Source organism: Juglans regia, chromosome 6 (assembly GCF_001411555.2).
Source record: "Juglans regia cultivar Chandler chromosome 6, Walnut 2.0, whole genome shotgun sequence".
NCBI lineage: Eukaryota > Viridiplantae > Streptophyta > Magnoliopsida > Fagales > Juglandaceae > Juglans > Juglans regia.
Window position 1 is genome coordinate 30141314 of NC_049906.1, and position 17406 is coordinate 30158719.

Consider the following 17406-nt stretch of genomic DNA (forward strand, 5'->3'; position numbering starts at 1 on the left):
AAAGACGCTATCTTGCATCCTAACGTGCCAGCCAACTCCCTAATATTCTGAACCTCTCCAATCAACACCAATTCGGATTTATCATAATTCAATTTTAGACCAGACACTGCTTCAAAACAAAGCAAACATGCCTTCACAACCGGCACTTGGTCTCGGTCAGCTTTGCACATAATAAGTGTATCATCTGCAAATAGCAAATGAGAGATAGTGGTAATACCCTTGCTCGAAGAACCAACTTGGAAACCACTAATAAACCCATTATCCAACAAAGCCGAGATCATCCTGCTTAGTGCCTCCATAGCAATAACAAAAAGTAGAGAAGATAATGGATCCCCTTATCTCAAACCACAAGAACTCTGAAAGAAACCCTTTGGGCTGCCATTGATCAACATAGAGAAACGTACCGTAGATATACACCAGCTAATCCAAGACCTCCACCTTTTACCAAAACCACACCTACCCAATAGATATAGAAGGAAGTCCCAATTAACATGATCATACGCCTTTTCCATATCCAACTTACACATAATTCCTGGGTTGTCAGCCTTCAATCTACTATCCAAGCTTTCATTAGCAATTAGACCTCATCAATGATTTGTTTACCCTTAACAAAAACATTTTGAGGCTTAGTCACAATCTTACCCAACACCTCCTTTAAGTGATTATCAAGCACTTTTGAGATAATCTTGTATACTCCATTCACTAAGCTAATAGGTCGAAAATCTATGATCTCAATAGCCCCGGTCTTTTTAGGTATTAAGGTAAGGAAAGTAAAGTTAAAACTTTTCTCAAATTTTCCAAACGAGAACAACTCTTGAAACACCTTCAAAAGATATTTTATAATCACCTCCCAGCATTCTTGAAAGAAGCCCATAGAGAAACCATCAGGTTTGGGAGCCTTGTCTTTTACCATTTTCTTTATTACATCAAACACCTCTTCCTCCTCGAAAGCCTTCTCCATCCTGGCAACATCCCCCGGTTCAATAATGTTAAACACCAACCTATCAAGAGTAGGTGTCTACTCCACCTGCTCAGTAAGGATTTTCTCAAAGAAATCAACCTCATGATCTTTGATAGCCTCTTCTTCTCTACACTCCACCCTCTCAATTTTCAACACCTCAATGTTATTATTTCTTCTATGAGAGTTTGCAATACTATGGAAAAACCTCGTGCTCCGATCCCCTTCCTTTAACCATAATGCTCTTGACTTTTGGCGCCAAGACATTTCCTCTTGCAAGATTATCCTCTTAAGATCTGCAACCAACAAAATTTTTTGTGCTTGCTCTTCCTCAGTAAGTATTCTCCCCTCTTGTAGTCTTTCTAACACTTGTATTTCCATCCACTTGGTATTTTTGTTTTCCTTAACATTTCCAAAAGACTGTATATTCCATTCTTTTAGGTATCTTTTTAAAGCTTTCAACTTATTTTCAAAAATAAAGCTAGGTATACCCTCAAACTGATACGAAATCCACCATTGTTTGACCCTCTCCACAAAATTTTCTGATTTCAACCACATATTCTCGAACTTAAAATACCATCTACCACTCTTAATGCCTCCACAATCAAGTAAGATAGGCCAATGATCCGAAGCTAAACGAGCCAGACGCTTTTGCCATACATCCGAAAAATGACTTTCCCACTCTGGTGAAATTAGGAAACGATCCAAATGAGTCCATGTATGATTATTAGACCATGTGGAAGGGCCCCCTGCTAGTGGTAAGTCTATCATGTTCAAGTCAAAGATACATTCTAAGAACTCCAAACTTGCTGGCCTCACTCTTCTATTTCTAAAACTTTCACTTTGGAATTAAGCAACATTAAAGTCACCCTCAATACACCAAGGAAGCTCCCACCAACAGTGAACTCCTACTAGCTCATCCCACAATAATCTTCTATCTACGTCTAAATTGGGCCCATAAACACCTGCAAATGTCCACAAGAAACCATCTGACACACGTCTAAAAGAGCACGCTACCATATATCTCCCTATTTGGTTATCTACTTTCTCCACCACCAGCCTATCCCACATCACTACAACTCCTCCCGATGCCCCTGACGCAGGCAGGTACACCCAATCTACATAATTACTGCTCCATATACTCCTCACAATCTTCCTAATGATTAACTTCAGCTTTGTCTCTTGTAAACAAACGATGTCCACTTTCCACTCACGAAGCAAGTGCTGGATCCGAAGATGCTTCTCTACCTCGTTAAGACCACAGACATTCCAAGACACAATCTTTGGCTTCATTTATGAACAGCCAACCCCTTCCCTTTTACCTTACTCCTACTGGAACTACCCTCTGAATTCATCGACCACATCAACCTTTTAAGCTCCCAATGCTTCTTCAAGTCCCCCTTCCTTTTTTGTTGATACCCAGCTTCCATAGTAGTTAACAAAGCAATGAACTGCTCTTCATACCCTTCACAATTAATCCTCACAAAATGTTGGATCTCTTTCACCTTATGTATTACCCAATCTAAAGCTTGATCTGGAAAACAGTAGTTCCATGGGATAGAATTTCCCATCTTGTTACTATGAAAATTTTCTCCCACAGAGAACTCCTCCAAACCCATCTGTTCGCACACCTTAGGGAGGAATAATTCATCCTCCACAGAGTGCATGAGGTCATCAGACTCCTCATCCCCTTCCTCCAACTCAAAACCCTCAAAGGGGTTGACAGACAGTGTCGCCGGAGCCAAGCCCAGGCCACCCACAGTTGTCGACCAAATATGGGACTCCTTCGACAAAGAATCATGCGATTCGAACTCCACCAACACCTTTTGTGCATAGTACACCGGCGATGCCTTATTGGGGACCTCCTCTACCTCCGTTGGCAGTGTCTGTGCTACTGCCACCGTCGGTAGGCTCTCCGGCACGAAGCCGAGGCTGGGCAGCTCGTCTGTAGACCTCGGGCTAGGGTTCACACCACTGAGCTATATCTCCACTGGCAGACCCATGCCCACGAGATTGGGCCCTAGGTTGAGATGGCCTAGCTCCTTCTGAATAGAATGAGCAGCCCCGCTGAGCTGGATCTCCACTGGGCTGAGAAATAGAACCCTGCCCAAAAGATTGGGCCCTGGGTTGAGACGACCTAGCCCCTTCTGAATAGAACAAGCCCCTCTGAGTCTTGGGCCGAGCAAGCCCACTAAACTTACGCCAAAATGCTTGTCCCTTTTCCTTTTTATTCTGTTGGGCCTCTTTCTTACTAGGCCCAGCCCCCGTATACTTCTTTGAACCACCCGCTCCATAAATCCATCCTTTTTTCTTTTTGAAAACTCTCGTATCTTCACTTTCCTTAAATAGCCCAACAAACTTCATGATCTCAGCCATACTTTTCTGTAGAAACCGCAACTGGCCTTGCATCTCCATCAGTAGTCTTCGTACCTCCCACGCCTCCTGACATGTTGCGGATTTCCTGCCATGGGGATGGTTCGACGCAGCATACAGGTTCGAAATTGCCTCTCGATGCCACCTCCCTTGTCCCCCGTCAGAAACTGTAGCACCTCCATCTCGTTTCCTCACTGCGTTTGGCAACGAAGATGAGAGGGCCTCCTTATACGACCGTGACTGGTGTCTCACCGCCCCCTTCCCGTGACTCGACTGACCCCCACCAGTCAAAACCCCTGCATTTGTGACCTCCTTCCCTTTTTCTAACGGTACCTCCCGCAATTTCCTCCAACCCCAACCACTCTCTCCTTCTAGAATGCACAGGACATTCCTCCCTCCTGGTTATACTTAGAGACTTCAAGGTATCTCCTTCTACGATTTGCACACCGTTGCGTTGTAAGACTACAGTAACCTTCTCTAGTTGCCAAATATACCTCCTTCTTCCCCCCTCTTAAGCATTCCTCTAACACCTTCCCAAACCACTGAGTTGAAGATGAACCCAATGACATTGCATGTTCCAACTTTCAGCTTCTCTTAGTGACTCGCAATAATCCACCACCCACTTTTAACAAAATAAAACACTTAGATTCAATCACCACCTCTATGGGGTAACCCATCTTGATCACCAGTTAACACATCAAACATTAATGAGGAGAAACTTTCAGGAAGTAATGAGAAAAGGAAAATATGCATTTGTACGGAGAGAGAAATTCTATAAATTTATAAGGCATTCATACTACATATACACGGCTTGAAGGTGACAGACTAACCAATGCATGTAAAACCATTAGTTGGAAAACCATGCATGTACACTTCTTTATCTTTTATTGGTAACTAAACTATGTTAAGGGACAAAGATGATCATTAAGATTAAAACTCCAAGGAACGCTTCAATTGCTGGAAAGCATGCTCAAGGAAGGAGATCTGTTAAAAACTTCCCGACCGAGATCAGATATCTTGTTAATAAGAAGCATTTGCTCTCTCTCAAGCTGTTCCATGCACACTTCCTGCAAATTCTCGAGACTTTCTAATTCACTCAAAGCTGTTGAGAGTCCTCCGAGATCACTGTCCTCCATTAGAGAACGAAACTTGTTTGTCGCTTCTTTCATCTGATCAGATGCGTTTCAAAGAACATTCGTTAGGCATAAAGGATAAGATTCAAATTAAATTTGTAATAATATTGGGTCCACATTTGGAGACAGATGCATCTTAAGATAGTGGCATGGACCTGTTAAAAACATCATAGGCAAGTATTCAGAAATTTTATAACCAAAGGCTGGAGTCTAGTAAGCTTCAGCAGATCGAGCACATCAAGCAGATTGATTTCAATCAGGGAAGCTCATAGGAGAAAAATAATTTGTGATTTCAAAACAAGTCAATGCCTTATATAGATTTTGTTTGAGTTTGACTCTAAACTCATCTAATGATGATGCATGCTAAATGTGAAATCAATGACTCTGGAAGAACAAGAAAAATAAAAGAGCATAACACAATCACCTGGCTAGAAATTTGGCGTGCTCTAGTTAAGGATAACTCAGAATCTAAACTAGATTTCTTCCCTAGCTCAGGAACTTTTCTTGTAATTTGAATGTGAATCTCTCCCCTCTTCACCCCTTGGAGGGGTATCCACTTGTCAGACATCTGATTTGGAGGCAATCTCTGATATTCTACAACACAATCACCTATATTAGATGTGGGTAGTAAAGCATTGTGGTCTTTAACGTGCAAAACTAGGGGACTGCCATCGTCAGGAAACTCTAAGGTCTGATTCCACCTGGGGTTCAGCGTTTTATCCATTACCTGTAAGGCAAACCATGGCACAGCAGGTAAGGGATTGATATAGTGCAACTGCAAGCTCACCAAAAGGTTATACGCAAGAGCAAAAGCTATGTGAACAACATAAATGGTGAACGCAAGAAAAAAAAAATAAGCAAGCAATCAGCTTTTCCTCAGATTAAAAGCCTCAAGACGTGAATTCCTAGAACCATATAAGCCAAACCTCAATTAGTCACGAGGATTTTTGCCACCGAAACCTCTTTAATGTGGTATTACATCTACCATTCACGCAATACAGGTTAAAACAATAATAGTGCTGAAACTTGATCATGAATGGTTAGGGTAAACATCAACTGAACTTAAAAAAACTAGCTAGCTATATCATAATTGATAAGTGCGGTTATCGCAAACCTTTGTTCTTTTCTTGAAATTTCCATATTGAACCCTCACAAAAGGATCACTTGTCCCTCTGAGATCAGCAGCAACAAGGTCTTTCGCTTCAAGGAGAACAAGCTCAATCCAGCCACCAACAGAACCTATAACTGAATCCTGAACATATATAACCAAGAAAAGAACTGGAAAAAATCATATAAGAGTGGACACTTCTAATGTGAAAAAAGAAAAATTATGGGTGACACTATGTTGAAAACTTGGAAGGTTGAGCTCTATTAATACAAAGAAAAATCTGACATAGGAACAAGCTAAATTCAATGCTTTCCTTTATATTGAGCAGGCCAGGCCTAAACTTGGAACTCCTAGTTCACACGTGCACAAAAATATGGAGGCCTACATAGACAACCCATCGATAGATGAATTTGCTAGTCAATGAAAGTGCTTTATTCCTTTGACAATCCGATGATATTCACAAGTCACCCTATGAGCCTAAGAAATACAATCTTCTCACCCTCAAAATCTTTCAAATTGTTATTATACCCTTACTAATCTAAGAATATTTATAATAAATACCCAAACAAATTAAGTAATAACCCTTGAATTGCAAGCTGAGTGAGGATATATAATATATATACTCTTTACACAAGTTAATGAATAATAACCCATAGGACATAACTTAAGCACAACATTGTTTTTTGTGAAGCAATATAACTTTAGTTCAATATGTTAGTTCTAAAACGAACTGTACTATGGCCGCAATAATATTGCAGCCAATCATTGCCATGCTGATATTTTTTTATATGGGATTGACTTCCCAAAGATTATATATCAGTTGGATTAAGAGTAACCATGACCTCCACAAACAAGTCTGTGGCTCCTCTGCCCATACCATACTGAATCTTTTATAAAGAGTTTGGATCAGCCTAAAACTTATCATGCCCTTGTAGTTTTTTCTTTTCGGTATTTCCATATTAAACTAATTGGAAAGATCAATATTTTCATTCAAATATGAATATACCATTGATCCCTCGTAGTCATCAGCTCTGACTGCTTCTATTTGAAGCCTCAGCTCTCCTGAATTCACTCGTTCAAGGGGGACCCATACATCCCTTATTGACCCTTCCACCAGTCCTTCTAAATTTACTCGTGCACAGCCAATGGTGTCATCGCCAAAGGTCTCTTCATTGTAGCATTTTATTTTAAGATATTCACCATCTCCTATCTCATCAAATTCAAATTTCTGATTCCACATAGGAGTTGAAGCATGAGCAGTCCTTGTTCTCTGGAAAGTCTGAAAAGAAGGTTTGTGGACAATATATTATCATCATAAACAACGCTTGAGTCTTCGATAGTTTCAGACCTTTATTCATATATCACATAACGTTATGAAGAAAAGAGAAGCCTACTTTTCCATACTGCATTTTTACATATTGGCTGGACTTTCCAGGTTTGTCTTTTGCAAGAAGATCCTTTCCTTCTACAACAGTTATATTGATTTTCCTCCCAGTTCTTGACAGAGAAATGGATGACCCATACAATGATTGATTTGAGCTAAGCTGAAAGCTGTTCAAGGTGTGTGAACCATCGGAGAATTGCCATTCTTTTAAGACAAGAGTCACTGTCAACTGCCAAGTTTATTTGAACGAGGGAAAAAAATTAAAAATAACTCATTATTCAAAGCATACTTCAGTAAGCAAAATAAAGAAATTAATTAAGCCTCCACCTTACTATTTATATAAAGAAGAATGAAAGAGAAAGGAGCATAATAGCAGTTTTAATTGATTAAAGAAGCACTGGTCAAATTTCAAAGTTGTATAAAACTTATTATTGGTCCAATAGTTGGTTGGAAACATGACATCCATTTGCAGGGTGTGTATATAGTTGTTAATGTGACAAAAAACTCAATTATATGCCATTTGATTCATCGACTACCACATCTAGAAATCACAAGAAAGTAATTAAACTACTATTCATTCATCTTACAAATTATAAAATATATTATAGCCTTACAAAGGTAGAAGGCTTTGCTGTTTATTAGAACTAAATAATATCACCAATTAAAATATATCTACTCTCATTAAGGACATTGCAGGATCAGATGAGTAAATTTAAAAACCATTTTAATAGGTATATGCAATTGTTGTTAATGTGTCAGTCCTATGACTTGATTGAATTAGTGATATCTTCAATTTTTCTCTCCATGTAATGATTCTGCTAAGTAAATCTTTCCACAATAAAGGGAATCAATAAAATGAAGTCTCTTCAAATAGTTTCATGAAATTCAAACTTCCTATAGCCAATTTCAATTTTGAGATAACAAAAGTCATCAAGTGGTTGAGAGATTAATTTTACATTTTAAGAACTAAAACTGCTGATGTGGAAAGAAGAAAGAAAAAGCAAAAAAAAAAAGGATGGGACAGAACAATCATAAATATAGGGAACAAAATGTATTGTCATGAAATTAATTAATGTTTTACCTCCCCTGAATTGACCCCCTCAAATGGTATAACCATTTCAACTTCTTTCCCGCAAAACTCAGTATGCTTGGCTATTACGCCAGAGTCAGGTCCTATTGCCCAAAATGTTGTGGAATCATCTGCTACATACTTCATCTGTCATAGGAGACAAAAAATTGACTTATCTGACACTCTTACAAAGTAATAATTGATATCCAGAGTACCTATTCTAGATTAAAACTATTTATTGACTAACCGTTGATAATGAGTTTGTATTCTCCAATTCTTATGTGAATAAATTCTGACAGTTACTTATGAGATAACTGAAACAAGCACAATCAGTGATTACCATTTATCAACCAAACCTAGCCATTATATTTGAAGTCATGCTACTTAGCGGCTTAAATAACATATTTTAACGTATTGTGGCACAAAATTTCATGACTTTTGGCTACAGTCTCAAGCATTTCAATATGCATTGCAAGCACAAAAATCAATTATACATGCATCAAATGATGATGGCCCATGGCTTTACAATCTGAAACAACATTAGCAGATTACCTTAATCTCACATCGTGCTAGATAGTCATACTTCACGTTGCTTGGGGTACTCTCATAAAGATGGAATTTAATAGTTCCTGTCTCTTCATGTAAAACCATATTAAATGTTGAATTCCATGTGGGACTTGAGCCTGATCTCACATCTGTTCTCCTCGTTAACTCTTCAAGTTCAACTTCAACAAATGTCTGAAGAGCTTTATCAACAAGCTCATCTTCTAAATTACCATTTGTAGAAGAATTTAGCTGCCTTCTCGATGAAATTCCTTTCAAGCTATTCCTAGAAAGTTTCCTTGCTGAAACTACTGTGACATATATAATCCCGCCAACTGCCTTCTTCCTCAGGTCAACAGCTGGCAAAGACAAGCAACGGCGGCGAGGTTCAACCATAGTCTTCACTATGGTTTCAGTGAGAAGCTTAACCTGCATGAAAACACATAATCTTAGAGTAAACTATTAGAAATTTGCAAAAAGTGTAGTTATATGTGATATATGGGCAGCTAAATTTCCAAACATATCATTGGATGCTATGCTTGTTAGTCAGAAATTAAATTCTGAAAAAAAGATAACTGCACCAATTTCAGGTGACGAACATGCCATTATGATTTTAAAGGGGATTCTGTGATCATATCAAAGAAACAACAGGAGATAACTATGCATTGTATAACCTGCATAATGTCCAGAAAATTAATTTCATGAAAATTAGTAAGCATTATCTACCATGACAATTCTAAATTAAGTTTCACAAAAATGTCAGTAATTGTGCTCCAAATTTTGACTGTATCTTTTCAGAACCATTTCTTTGAAAGAAAAGAAAAAAATCCTGTGATATGAAATGCACCTGACTACTATCGACATGGCAGAAAGCTGCAGCAAAACAACTCAATATACCATACCAAATCAAGATGAACTGAATCCAGCTCAAAATAAAATGATGCAGTCTAAATCAATTCTTTACATGCTTGAATATGATCACTTAATAAACCCACCAGCCAAGAAGAAACGATAGGCAATTCTGTGGCAGGTAGTGATTGGCTCCCGCCACTTCCAAAGGCAACTCCAATTTTCACTTCAGGTCTTGAAACAAATGAATACAAAATTGCCTTCCCATCCAGAACCGGCATCAACAGAACCTGTATAAAGTAATCCAGTGAATGAATAATAAGTAGAATCACTGAATGGCTTTCATAGTGATACACAACAGTCAGTGCGATCAGAAACTGTGAGACACAAACTTTGGAGACAAAATGTGGTTAGCCATAAACTGAGGGCAAACCATTAGTTGTAAGAGTGCGAACCACCAATATACCATTGAAGAGAAACAAAACTACAACTAAGATGCACCATGCTGTAGCCCTTCAATGTCTAGCAAGGATTCATGTAAAAAGAATCTATTTTAAATACAAGAAAAAGAACGTGTGCCTTGTCATGTGAAATCTCAAAATGTGTAGAAAAATGAGAAAAAAAATCCAATGTTATCCATGATTAAAAATATCTGTTCTGTGATCAGTTCATGGCGTAAACATGAATTACATCATAAGTTGACTCAGACTAATTAAAGACTGCCCTTGCTTATGATTGGTGTTAAATGCTGCAAAGTTTCCAACACAATCCTTGGAAGTTGGAACTCCTCAAGAAAAGATTCACATACTATGAAGCTACTAAAATCATATTTATTATCCAACATATTTTAGTGTCATAATAGGTTATTTGACCTATCCTTTTCAATCTATTAAGGGAAAAAAAGCTACAGTACATACATCACCCTTAATATGAAGGCTATTTATAACAATTCGTGCAGTCCCCCTGAAGGCCAGCTTAGCAAGCAACAAAATACTCATATCAGTAGTGTCCCAGTCAAAACCCAATCGCATGATTCTCTGTCAACATAAAGATGTTTTGTGAGATCCCAGAAATTTGGAAACAAAATTTCAATGCTTGGCTAATTAGATAAACCATTTAAGTGAATAGAAAACAAACAGAAATAATAAGAAACCATATTAGTCGAAAGCAAAAATTTATTGATGAATCGTGAACACGAATAACAGGCACTCTGGGAAGCCAGAGTAATAGTAAAGTTTGGAGGATGGCTCCTCTTTGCTTGATGTGGTGCATTTGGCAGTAACAAAATGCTAAAACATTTGGAGATAGCTAGAGGATGGTGTTAGAGTTAAAAGCCATTATCCTCAAAACCCTTCATAGTTGAATGGCTGTGCATAACAACTCTTGTTTTACTAGTTCTCTAGATTTTACAGAGGATTGCTCTTTTTCCTCTACTGGTTGGTAGGGCATGGTCTCTTGTATATTTCCTGTGTACATGGGTTACCCTTCTACGCTATTATTAAGATTGACTTACTGATGTTATAAAATTAAGTATTATTATGTGTTTACTTAATTGGGCTGTCTGCAGGATTTGGTGTTCCTATTCTTGTAAAGTCACAGCCAAGGCCCGAGTCATTATATATAATTATTGTCACTATTTCTTTCAGGCCATTATCTGTTTTTAACACAATGGACTTCTTGATATGTACTCAAAAGACAACCAACATTAACAATATTGACAACTTTACATCAATACCACAATTTTAACACCTTGGTCAGCTATGAAAGTTTCTTTTTACCTTTTCAAGTGCAAAGTGACCGAATCTTAAATTTCAATTGAGCACATTCTTCTGTACTTCTGTTATAAATGGTTCCCACATCAGATTCTCTCTTTAAGGTTAATTAGTTTGCACAACGTCTACTCGATCTATACACACAGGGAGAGACAAACAGACAGACAGAGAGAGAGATAAATTTGCAAGCACATCTTTTGAATGAAACTTATTGTGGAGAATGATATTCACTAAGAGGACCAATATAGGGCAAGTCAAAAGGCTAACTACACATCTGAAAAACGTATTGAAACAACTATCCATGTACATCATTTGGATCGTGTCGACGAGAAAAAAGGGTCTAAGGAACCAAGAAAGTGTACTTATTCAGCTATGGTAGAAATTGTTAAAAGTTGTTATTTCAAAGCATAGTAGAGGTGCCATCCACATGACCGAATAATTGATGTCCTTTGAGGAAGGGAACCATTTGGGCCTTCCATAAAAGATAATTGTCTATGGAAAGCTTAATGGTGATGAAGTGGTTTGCAGAGTTGAGAATGGATGGATTGATGGTGGGCGTTGGGTGCTGTGTGGAGGAGATGGGGAAAGAGTCTTCGGATGCCATGGAAAAACAGAAAAAAAAAATGGTGAAGACGATGGTCTTTGAACCAGCTCGTGATACCATATTGAAATTACGACTCAGTATGAATATCATTTGCTTGACAGAATGTGTAAAAGAGAAATCCTATTTTCATAGCTCTGTTCTCCTTTTCATTCTTTTACAGTGCCTTTACATTGCTTTATATAGAGAAACTAGTAACTAACAAATTTTCACAATTGCAGGATCAATGGACACCTGTCCTACCAGAAAAGATTTGTTTATTCTAGAAAATTCATTTTTCTTCTGCTGTGATTTCCTTGTCTCTGCAGTGTGCATATTTGCCTGAGTGTTGGTTTCTGTTGTGCATGTGCTGGTGCATTCTTCTTCTTGTGTGACTGCTTGTGCACTTGATTTATTTTCTTCCTTAATAAAAGCTAACAAAGCTTATATGGTAGAAATTCCACTTAGTGACAGACTTTTATCAATATTAAGAAACTACTAATTTCCTCAAATTGCTTTGCACATTCAAGGTAACACAAACATCCTTACGCGCACACACACAGACACACAATATCATCTTAGTATCTGATAAATTAATTGGTTAATTCTCCATTCATCCGAAAATCCACCGTACAGCTTAAAACATGGTGGAAATGCAGAGTTTTATAGTGATGTCATAATGGTCAATTCTTGGTCTATAACAAACGTGGAAGCTGATAACTACCAGCATCATACAATTATGACAACTAGGCTGGCCTTTTAACAATAAAAGCCACAAGTAAATTGCATGAAGCAATGCACTTGATAGACCATTAACCAGAAATGAGACAATGAAAAAAAACATGGATACTAACTTTAATAATAAAACCTGAAAAGGGATTTTAATCTGGTTGACGTGTGTGTGTGTGTGTATACAGACAGCAGAGAAACAACAACAGATATCTAGCTTGTTAAAGCAACCTCTGTTCCAAGGAAAAGGAAAAGGCCTGTTCTTGTTGTAAGCTCTAAAATGTCCTCAGGTCTTGGTTTAAGTGGTAAGGGTTTGTTGAGATTAAAAAGGTTTTAGATTGAGTTCTCACAGGAAAACAAAAACAAAAGGGAACTCTGAAAAAGAGTGGGATACACATAAATTTTAGAAGAAAATGTAGAGATCCAACCAGATCATTTGAACATGACCAACGAGTCCCATGAAGACCCAGAATTGGTGGGCTTGAACCCAATGAAAACTCCAGCAATTCAATTTTTTCCTACACCAATGAGAGCATTTTTTCAGTGGAGGTAGTTGTACAATAATCCTCAGTCCATGGATAAAAGTGAAATAAAAAATTAGATCACTTACGATAAGCTTTGATTTTTGGTGCTTTAAACGTTTCTGCATAAATTAAAAATAATAAAAGATTTTCAATAGAATTTTATCACTGAAATGCATATATGTATCTACATACACCAGACAAGATATCAAAACACTTATGTAAAAAGTGCTAACACAAATTCCGGCGTTAGATTGCAGTGAATCCATTCCAAGAATTTTATGACAATAGAAGAAAAGAAAGTCACTATCTTTAATCTCCTGTGATGTAGTCAGTAAAGGAATGCCCACAATGAAATCTTATATCCATTTCTAGAATGCTTTTCTTTTGAGATTTATATAATACCATTGTACACCCCCCAATGGAGGTCATGGATCCAATCTATCTGATCTAGAAAAGGGGTTGATCTGAAGATCCTGTCACTATATGAGATAGATGTATGATAGAAACTAATATAGACACTATACATCTTCCACCATATCATCAAATTATTATGGAAAGGAAGCATATTCTAAGTTATGTACCTGCTACTACGAATCAGCTTCAAGTCTGAGAAGTATGGAAAAGTAGTTATGTTGGAGAGGAATTGATTAACTCGATAAAAATAACACGTACTAGCAAGAAGTAAATCATCAAGCAGAAGAGTTCAATATTTTCTGTATTGCGTAAACAAAAGTGGATCTTGAAGTATAATGTAGTACAGGGTATCACCTCAACAATGGATGAGAACCTTCTTGAGAACTTTGGGTTAATGAAGTAGGGCCATACTTCCATCAACAACTTATTCAACCATTCACAGTGCTCCAGTGCTGTTATAGGCTGCATAAATGCAAATGGGTAAAATTCACTTCATAACTCTCAAAGACTCAAAATTCAGATAACCAGAAATGAAACGAAGATAGTATCACTACTGAGGTGTTTCGTATAACTCGCTTCCATTTTTCATTCAAGTCTTCAACAAGTCTTCGTTGTTGATAACTCCCATACTGCAGACATGAAAGTTATATCACATATTATCACCATGTACAAGTTATTTCAGTCCAAAAAGATCACAATCTTATTAGTCATTTAATGAGTGAGAACTGAAAAAGTGATGAAACTTGCAAGAACATAATTCTGTTAAGCAGAAACTCAATGTAGAGCTTAAGTTAATGAAAATCACGGGGAATAGAAGCAACCACAACAGATAATTTTTATGAAGTGGACGTGAAACTTACAGCTCTAATACGCATAGAAAATGGGAACATAATAGGTTTCTATGTGGGAGTCTAGTGGAAGTCAAACTTCTATTCCTACATTCAATCCCTTAACATAAATAGCTACGCACAAAATAGAAAGTGGTTTTAAGGTGGAAAAAGTACAATTATAGTTTGATCCTCCACCATTGTTTCAAATGCAATTAACAGCCCATGAGCTTCCTAGTTTTTGTTCTAATGTTTCTCTTATGCAGAAATAGTACCATGCCACGGTTTGTAACAAGAGTAATGCTACATACAGTCGTGGAATGCGCAAATGCCGTGCAGTCGCTTTGAAAAAGAGTGGGGTCCATTATTAAAAAATTAATTTATTTTCATGTGAGTCTCATATTTATTCATTTTTTTCAAAGCGACTGCACGGCGCTTACACACTCACGACTGCAAGTATCATTTCTCTTGTAACAAAAGCTCTATTTTCTTTTATAGGTCAATGCAATTCACAGAACGTACAGGACTGAATTCATAATTTCATCTTTCACCCCTTATTTATGAGGTGTTGCTTGTGTAAGTTCCCATCAATTATTTTGTGCATATTAATGTTTTTTTCCTGGTAAGCAACTTAATATATCAAAGGATATCTTCTCTCCATTGTTTGACTAAATTTGCATCCACTCTAAAAAATTTAATGAATAATTAAAACTTAAAATTTTTTATAATTAAATAATATTTCAGGTCCTAATTAATCAATTGCGAAGGAACTCGATTTGGGAAAGAGATGGGGTTTCATCCAATTTCATAAGGATTTAATCATAAATGTAAGGTACAATTCCATTTAAAGTAAGTTAGATAAGGGAAAGTTCGAGTCCGAATAAAGAAACAGACAAGTGAATAATGAACTCAACACGAACCTGAATCATGAATAACAGCTAAAATGAACCATTACTCAAAAACAAAGTATTCTGAGAAAAGAAGGTAATAAGCTTTAAACTCGGGAACCCCAAGAATGTAAATCAGGTCCCCCGTACAATATTTTCCATGCTTAATAACCCCCTATAATATAGACATGAAATAAAACCACAGATGTGTGTGTGTATACACGTACATATTCATATACATGTATTCCTGCATACATACATACATACATACATAAACACCTACATATACCTATTTTCATTACGTATTTATCTATTTACAAGGAAGCCTGGATCCATGAAGCATGATCATTCGTAGAAAGAACACATTTTTATAAAATTCATAGAGAAATGTGAAATTTTACTGCAGAATGCTTGGAAGCAGCACGAAATATATCTTTGTATCAGAAAGAGCCACAGAGATGAACATCGAAACAAAAAGGCAAAACTCAACAACTTTAAATAAGGAAACGAAAGTACTGATAGACTTGAAAAGCTCTGAATTAAACCAACACAAGATTAAAACTAAATAGCTTAAGACCAGACAATTTTCTTTCCCCATGGTACCAGTATCAACAATTTTATAAGACAAACATAATTAAATAGCTTTATCCAAAACATAAACAAAAACGACAACAACAATAACAACATAAGCTTAAACAGAAAAAATACATTAAGACCCAACAAAACAAAAACAAAGAAAAAAGAATTTTAGGAAAAGAATATCAAGAAGAGAAGGATAACTACAGGGAGCAACCTGTATGGTTGTCCAGACAGCAACGGCGAGTGGAACCCAGTTGGAGAAAGAGAAAACCCATCTCTCAATAGCCCAAGCAAGCAATATCAGAGGAATCAAGAATGGAAGTAAAGGCTTCTCTGCTATAAGACGGTTCAGAAAAACCACAGCCTCATCAAAACTGAACGCTCTGCTTTTTCTCCTAGTACTCATCTGTGCAAAAACCCAGTTCGACAAACTAATCTCCAACTTAAATTTCCCCCGTATATATAACTTTATTCCAAGGTTAAGGGTATACAACTTTATTCCATGGTTATTGGGTACGTAACTTTATTCCATTTTCATGGGAATGGGAATAATTCAAGGGCCAAAAATAGAACTTCCCAGAAAAAATCTTTATTTCCCGGGAAGTGGAATGAGATATTTTTGTCGGTTGAAGAAGCCAAAACGATGAAAGAAGCTGGCAGAGAGAAACACGTGAAGAGGATAAATGATTTATCAAAAAAACGAAAGAAAAAAACAGAGAGAAACAACGCTCTAGAGAAGACGAAAAGTCTAAAGTCAGCGTGGTCAAGTCCAGAAGATCAATAACTATCATCTGCGTTAAAGCACGGCGTTGTCCGAATAAAAGTATATTCATGATTGCCTCAGATAATCTGACATTTGTGGATGAGAATTGTGACCCTCCAACATGTGGAACGATATTATGGAGTCATTTGTGATCCTCAATAATATAGAATGATATTATCTAGTAAGGGTAATGATCATTATATCTCGTTTACTAATGTTTTAATATTCAGTTATTTTTTTCCTCTTTTTACTATTTAAATTTAGATTAAAAATTTCAAAACATTAAGTTCTTGTATAATCTAAAATAAAATAAATTCAATTAATCAACGTAATAATATAATTTAATTAAAAATAAATTTAATTTTATAAAAATTACTTAAAAAGTAAAAGAAAGTTAATTTTTATAAAATTAAATTAATTTTTAATTAAATTACAGAATTACGTTGGTTGATTAAATTTATTTCCTTTTAGATTATTCAAGAATGTCAATTCTTCAAATTTTCAATCCAGATTCAAAAAGAAAAAAGAAAAAAAAATAGATAGTAAAATAGTAGTAAAGAAAGTATAAGGGTATTATTATCCATCTAATAATATAAATATTACGAGTAATGTTAGATATAATTATAAAAAAAATATTGTGCACTATTTTAAAAAGATAAATAGAGATAGTTAAGAAAATATATAAAATGAGAGAAGATATTTACAACAGTGAATTGTGTAACCTCCGCATAATCGTTTTGAAAAAATGAATAAAATATAAGACCCACATAAAAAAAATTAATTTTTTAATAGTATCCCACTCTTTTTCAAAATCATTACGTAGTATTTAAGCACTTCACAGTTATATATAGAATTACTCATATAAAATTTACGCACTCAAAAACTATACAAATTATTTCTCGAATACTATAATT

General features: G+C 36.4%; 3 protein-coding genes across 3 annotated transcripts; all 3 read right to left on the bottom strand.

The window, feature by feature from the left end:
- Positions 1-1018: 1018 nt before the first annotated feature.
- On the bottom strand, positions 1019-1729 carry LOC108997920. Its single transcript, XM_018974303.2, has one exon. It carries the CDS (start codon positions 1727-1729, stop codon positions 1019-1021), a length of 711 nt encoding a protein of 236 aa, XP_018829848.2.
- Positions 1730-1807: 78 nt separating this feature from the next.
- LOC108997927 (exodeoxyribonuclease-like) lies at positions 1808-2251 on the bottom strand. Its single transcript, XM_018974310.1, has one exon. It carries the CDS (start codon positions 2249-2251, stop codon positions 1808-1810), a length of 444 nt encoding a protein of 147 aa, XP_018829855.1.
- A 1832-nt stretch (positions 2252-4083) lies between these two features.
- Positions 4084-16442, bottom strand: LOC108998136 (synaptotagmin-5-like). Its single transcript, XM_018974589.2, has 14 exons — positions 15944-16442; positions 13991-14065; positions 13791-13898; positions 13109-13141; positions 12927-13016; positions 10335-10454; positions 9564-9707; positions 8578-8997; positions 8038-8172; positions 6967-7185; positions 6579-6851; positions 5579-5716; positions 4889-5191; positions 4084-4500 (listed from the first exon to the last, which is right to left on the bottom strand). The coding sequence occupies exons 1-14, from the start codon at positions 16133-16135 to the stop codon at positions 4282-4284; spliced, it is 2469 nt and encodes an 822-aa protein (XP_018830134.1). The 5' UTR covers positions 16136-16442; the 3' UTR covers positions 4084-4281.
- Between the last annotated feature and the right edge of the window lie 964 nt (positions 16443-17406).

Bases quoted from the DNA above. Each gene is read 5' to 3' on its own strand.
- LOC108997920 (XM_018974303.2), bottom strand. From the start codon at position 1,729: ATGATAGACTTACCACTAGCAGGGGGCCCTTCCACATGGTCTAATAAT.
- LOC108998136 (XM_018974589.2), bottom strand. From the start codon at position 16,135: ATGAGTACTAGGAGAAAAAGCAGAGCGTTCAGTTTTGATGAGGCTGTG. The intron at 13,017-13,108 runs GTAAGTGATCTA...TCATTGGTGTAG, and splicing joins ACCAAAAATCAAAGCTTATC to GAAAAAATTGAATTGCTGGA. The intron at 4,501-4,888 runs GTGATTGTGTTA...GCATCTGATCAG, and splicing joins CACGCCAAATTTCTAGCCAG to ATGAAAGAAGCGACAAACAA.
- LOC108997927 (XM_018974310.1), bottom strand. From the start codon at position 2,251: ATGAAGCCAAAGATTGTGTCTTGGAATGTCTGTGGTCTTAACGAGGTA.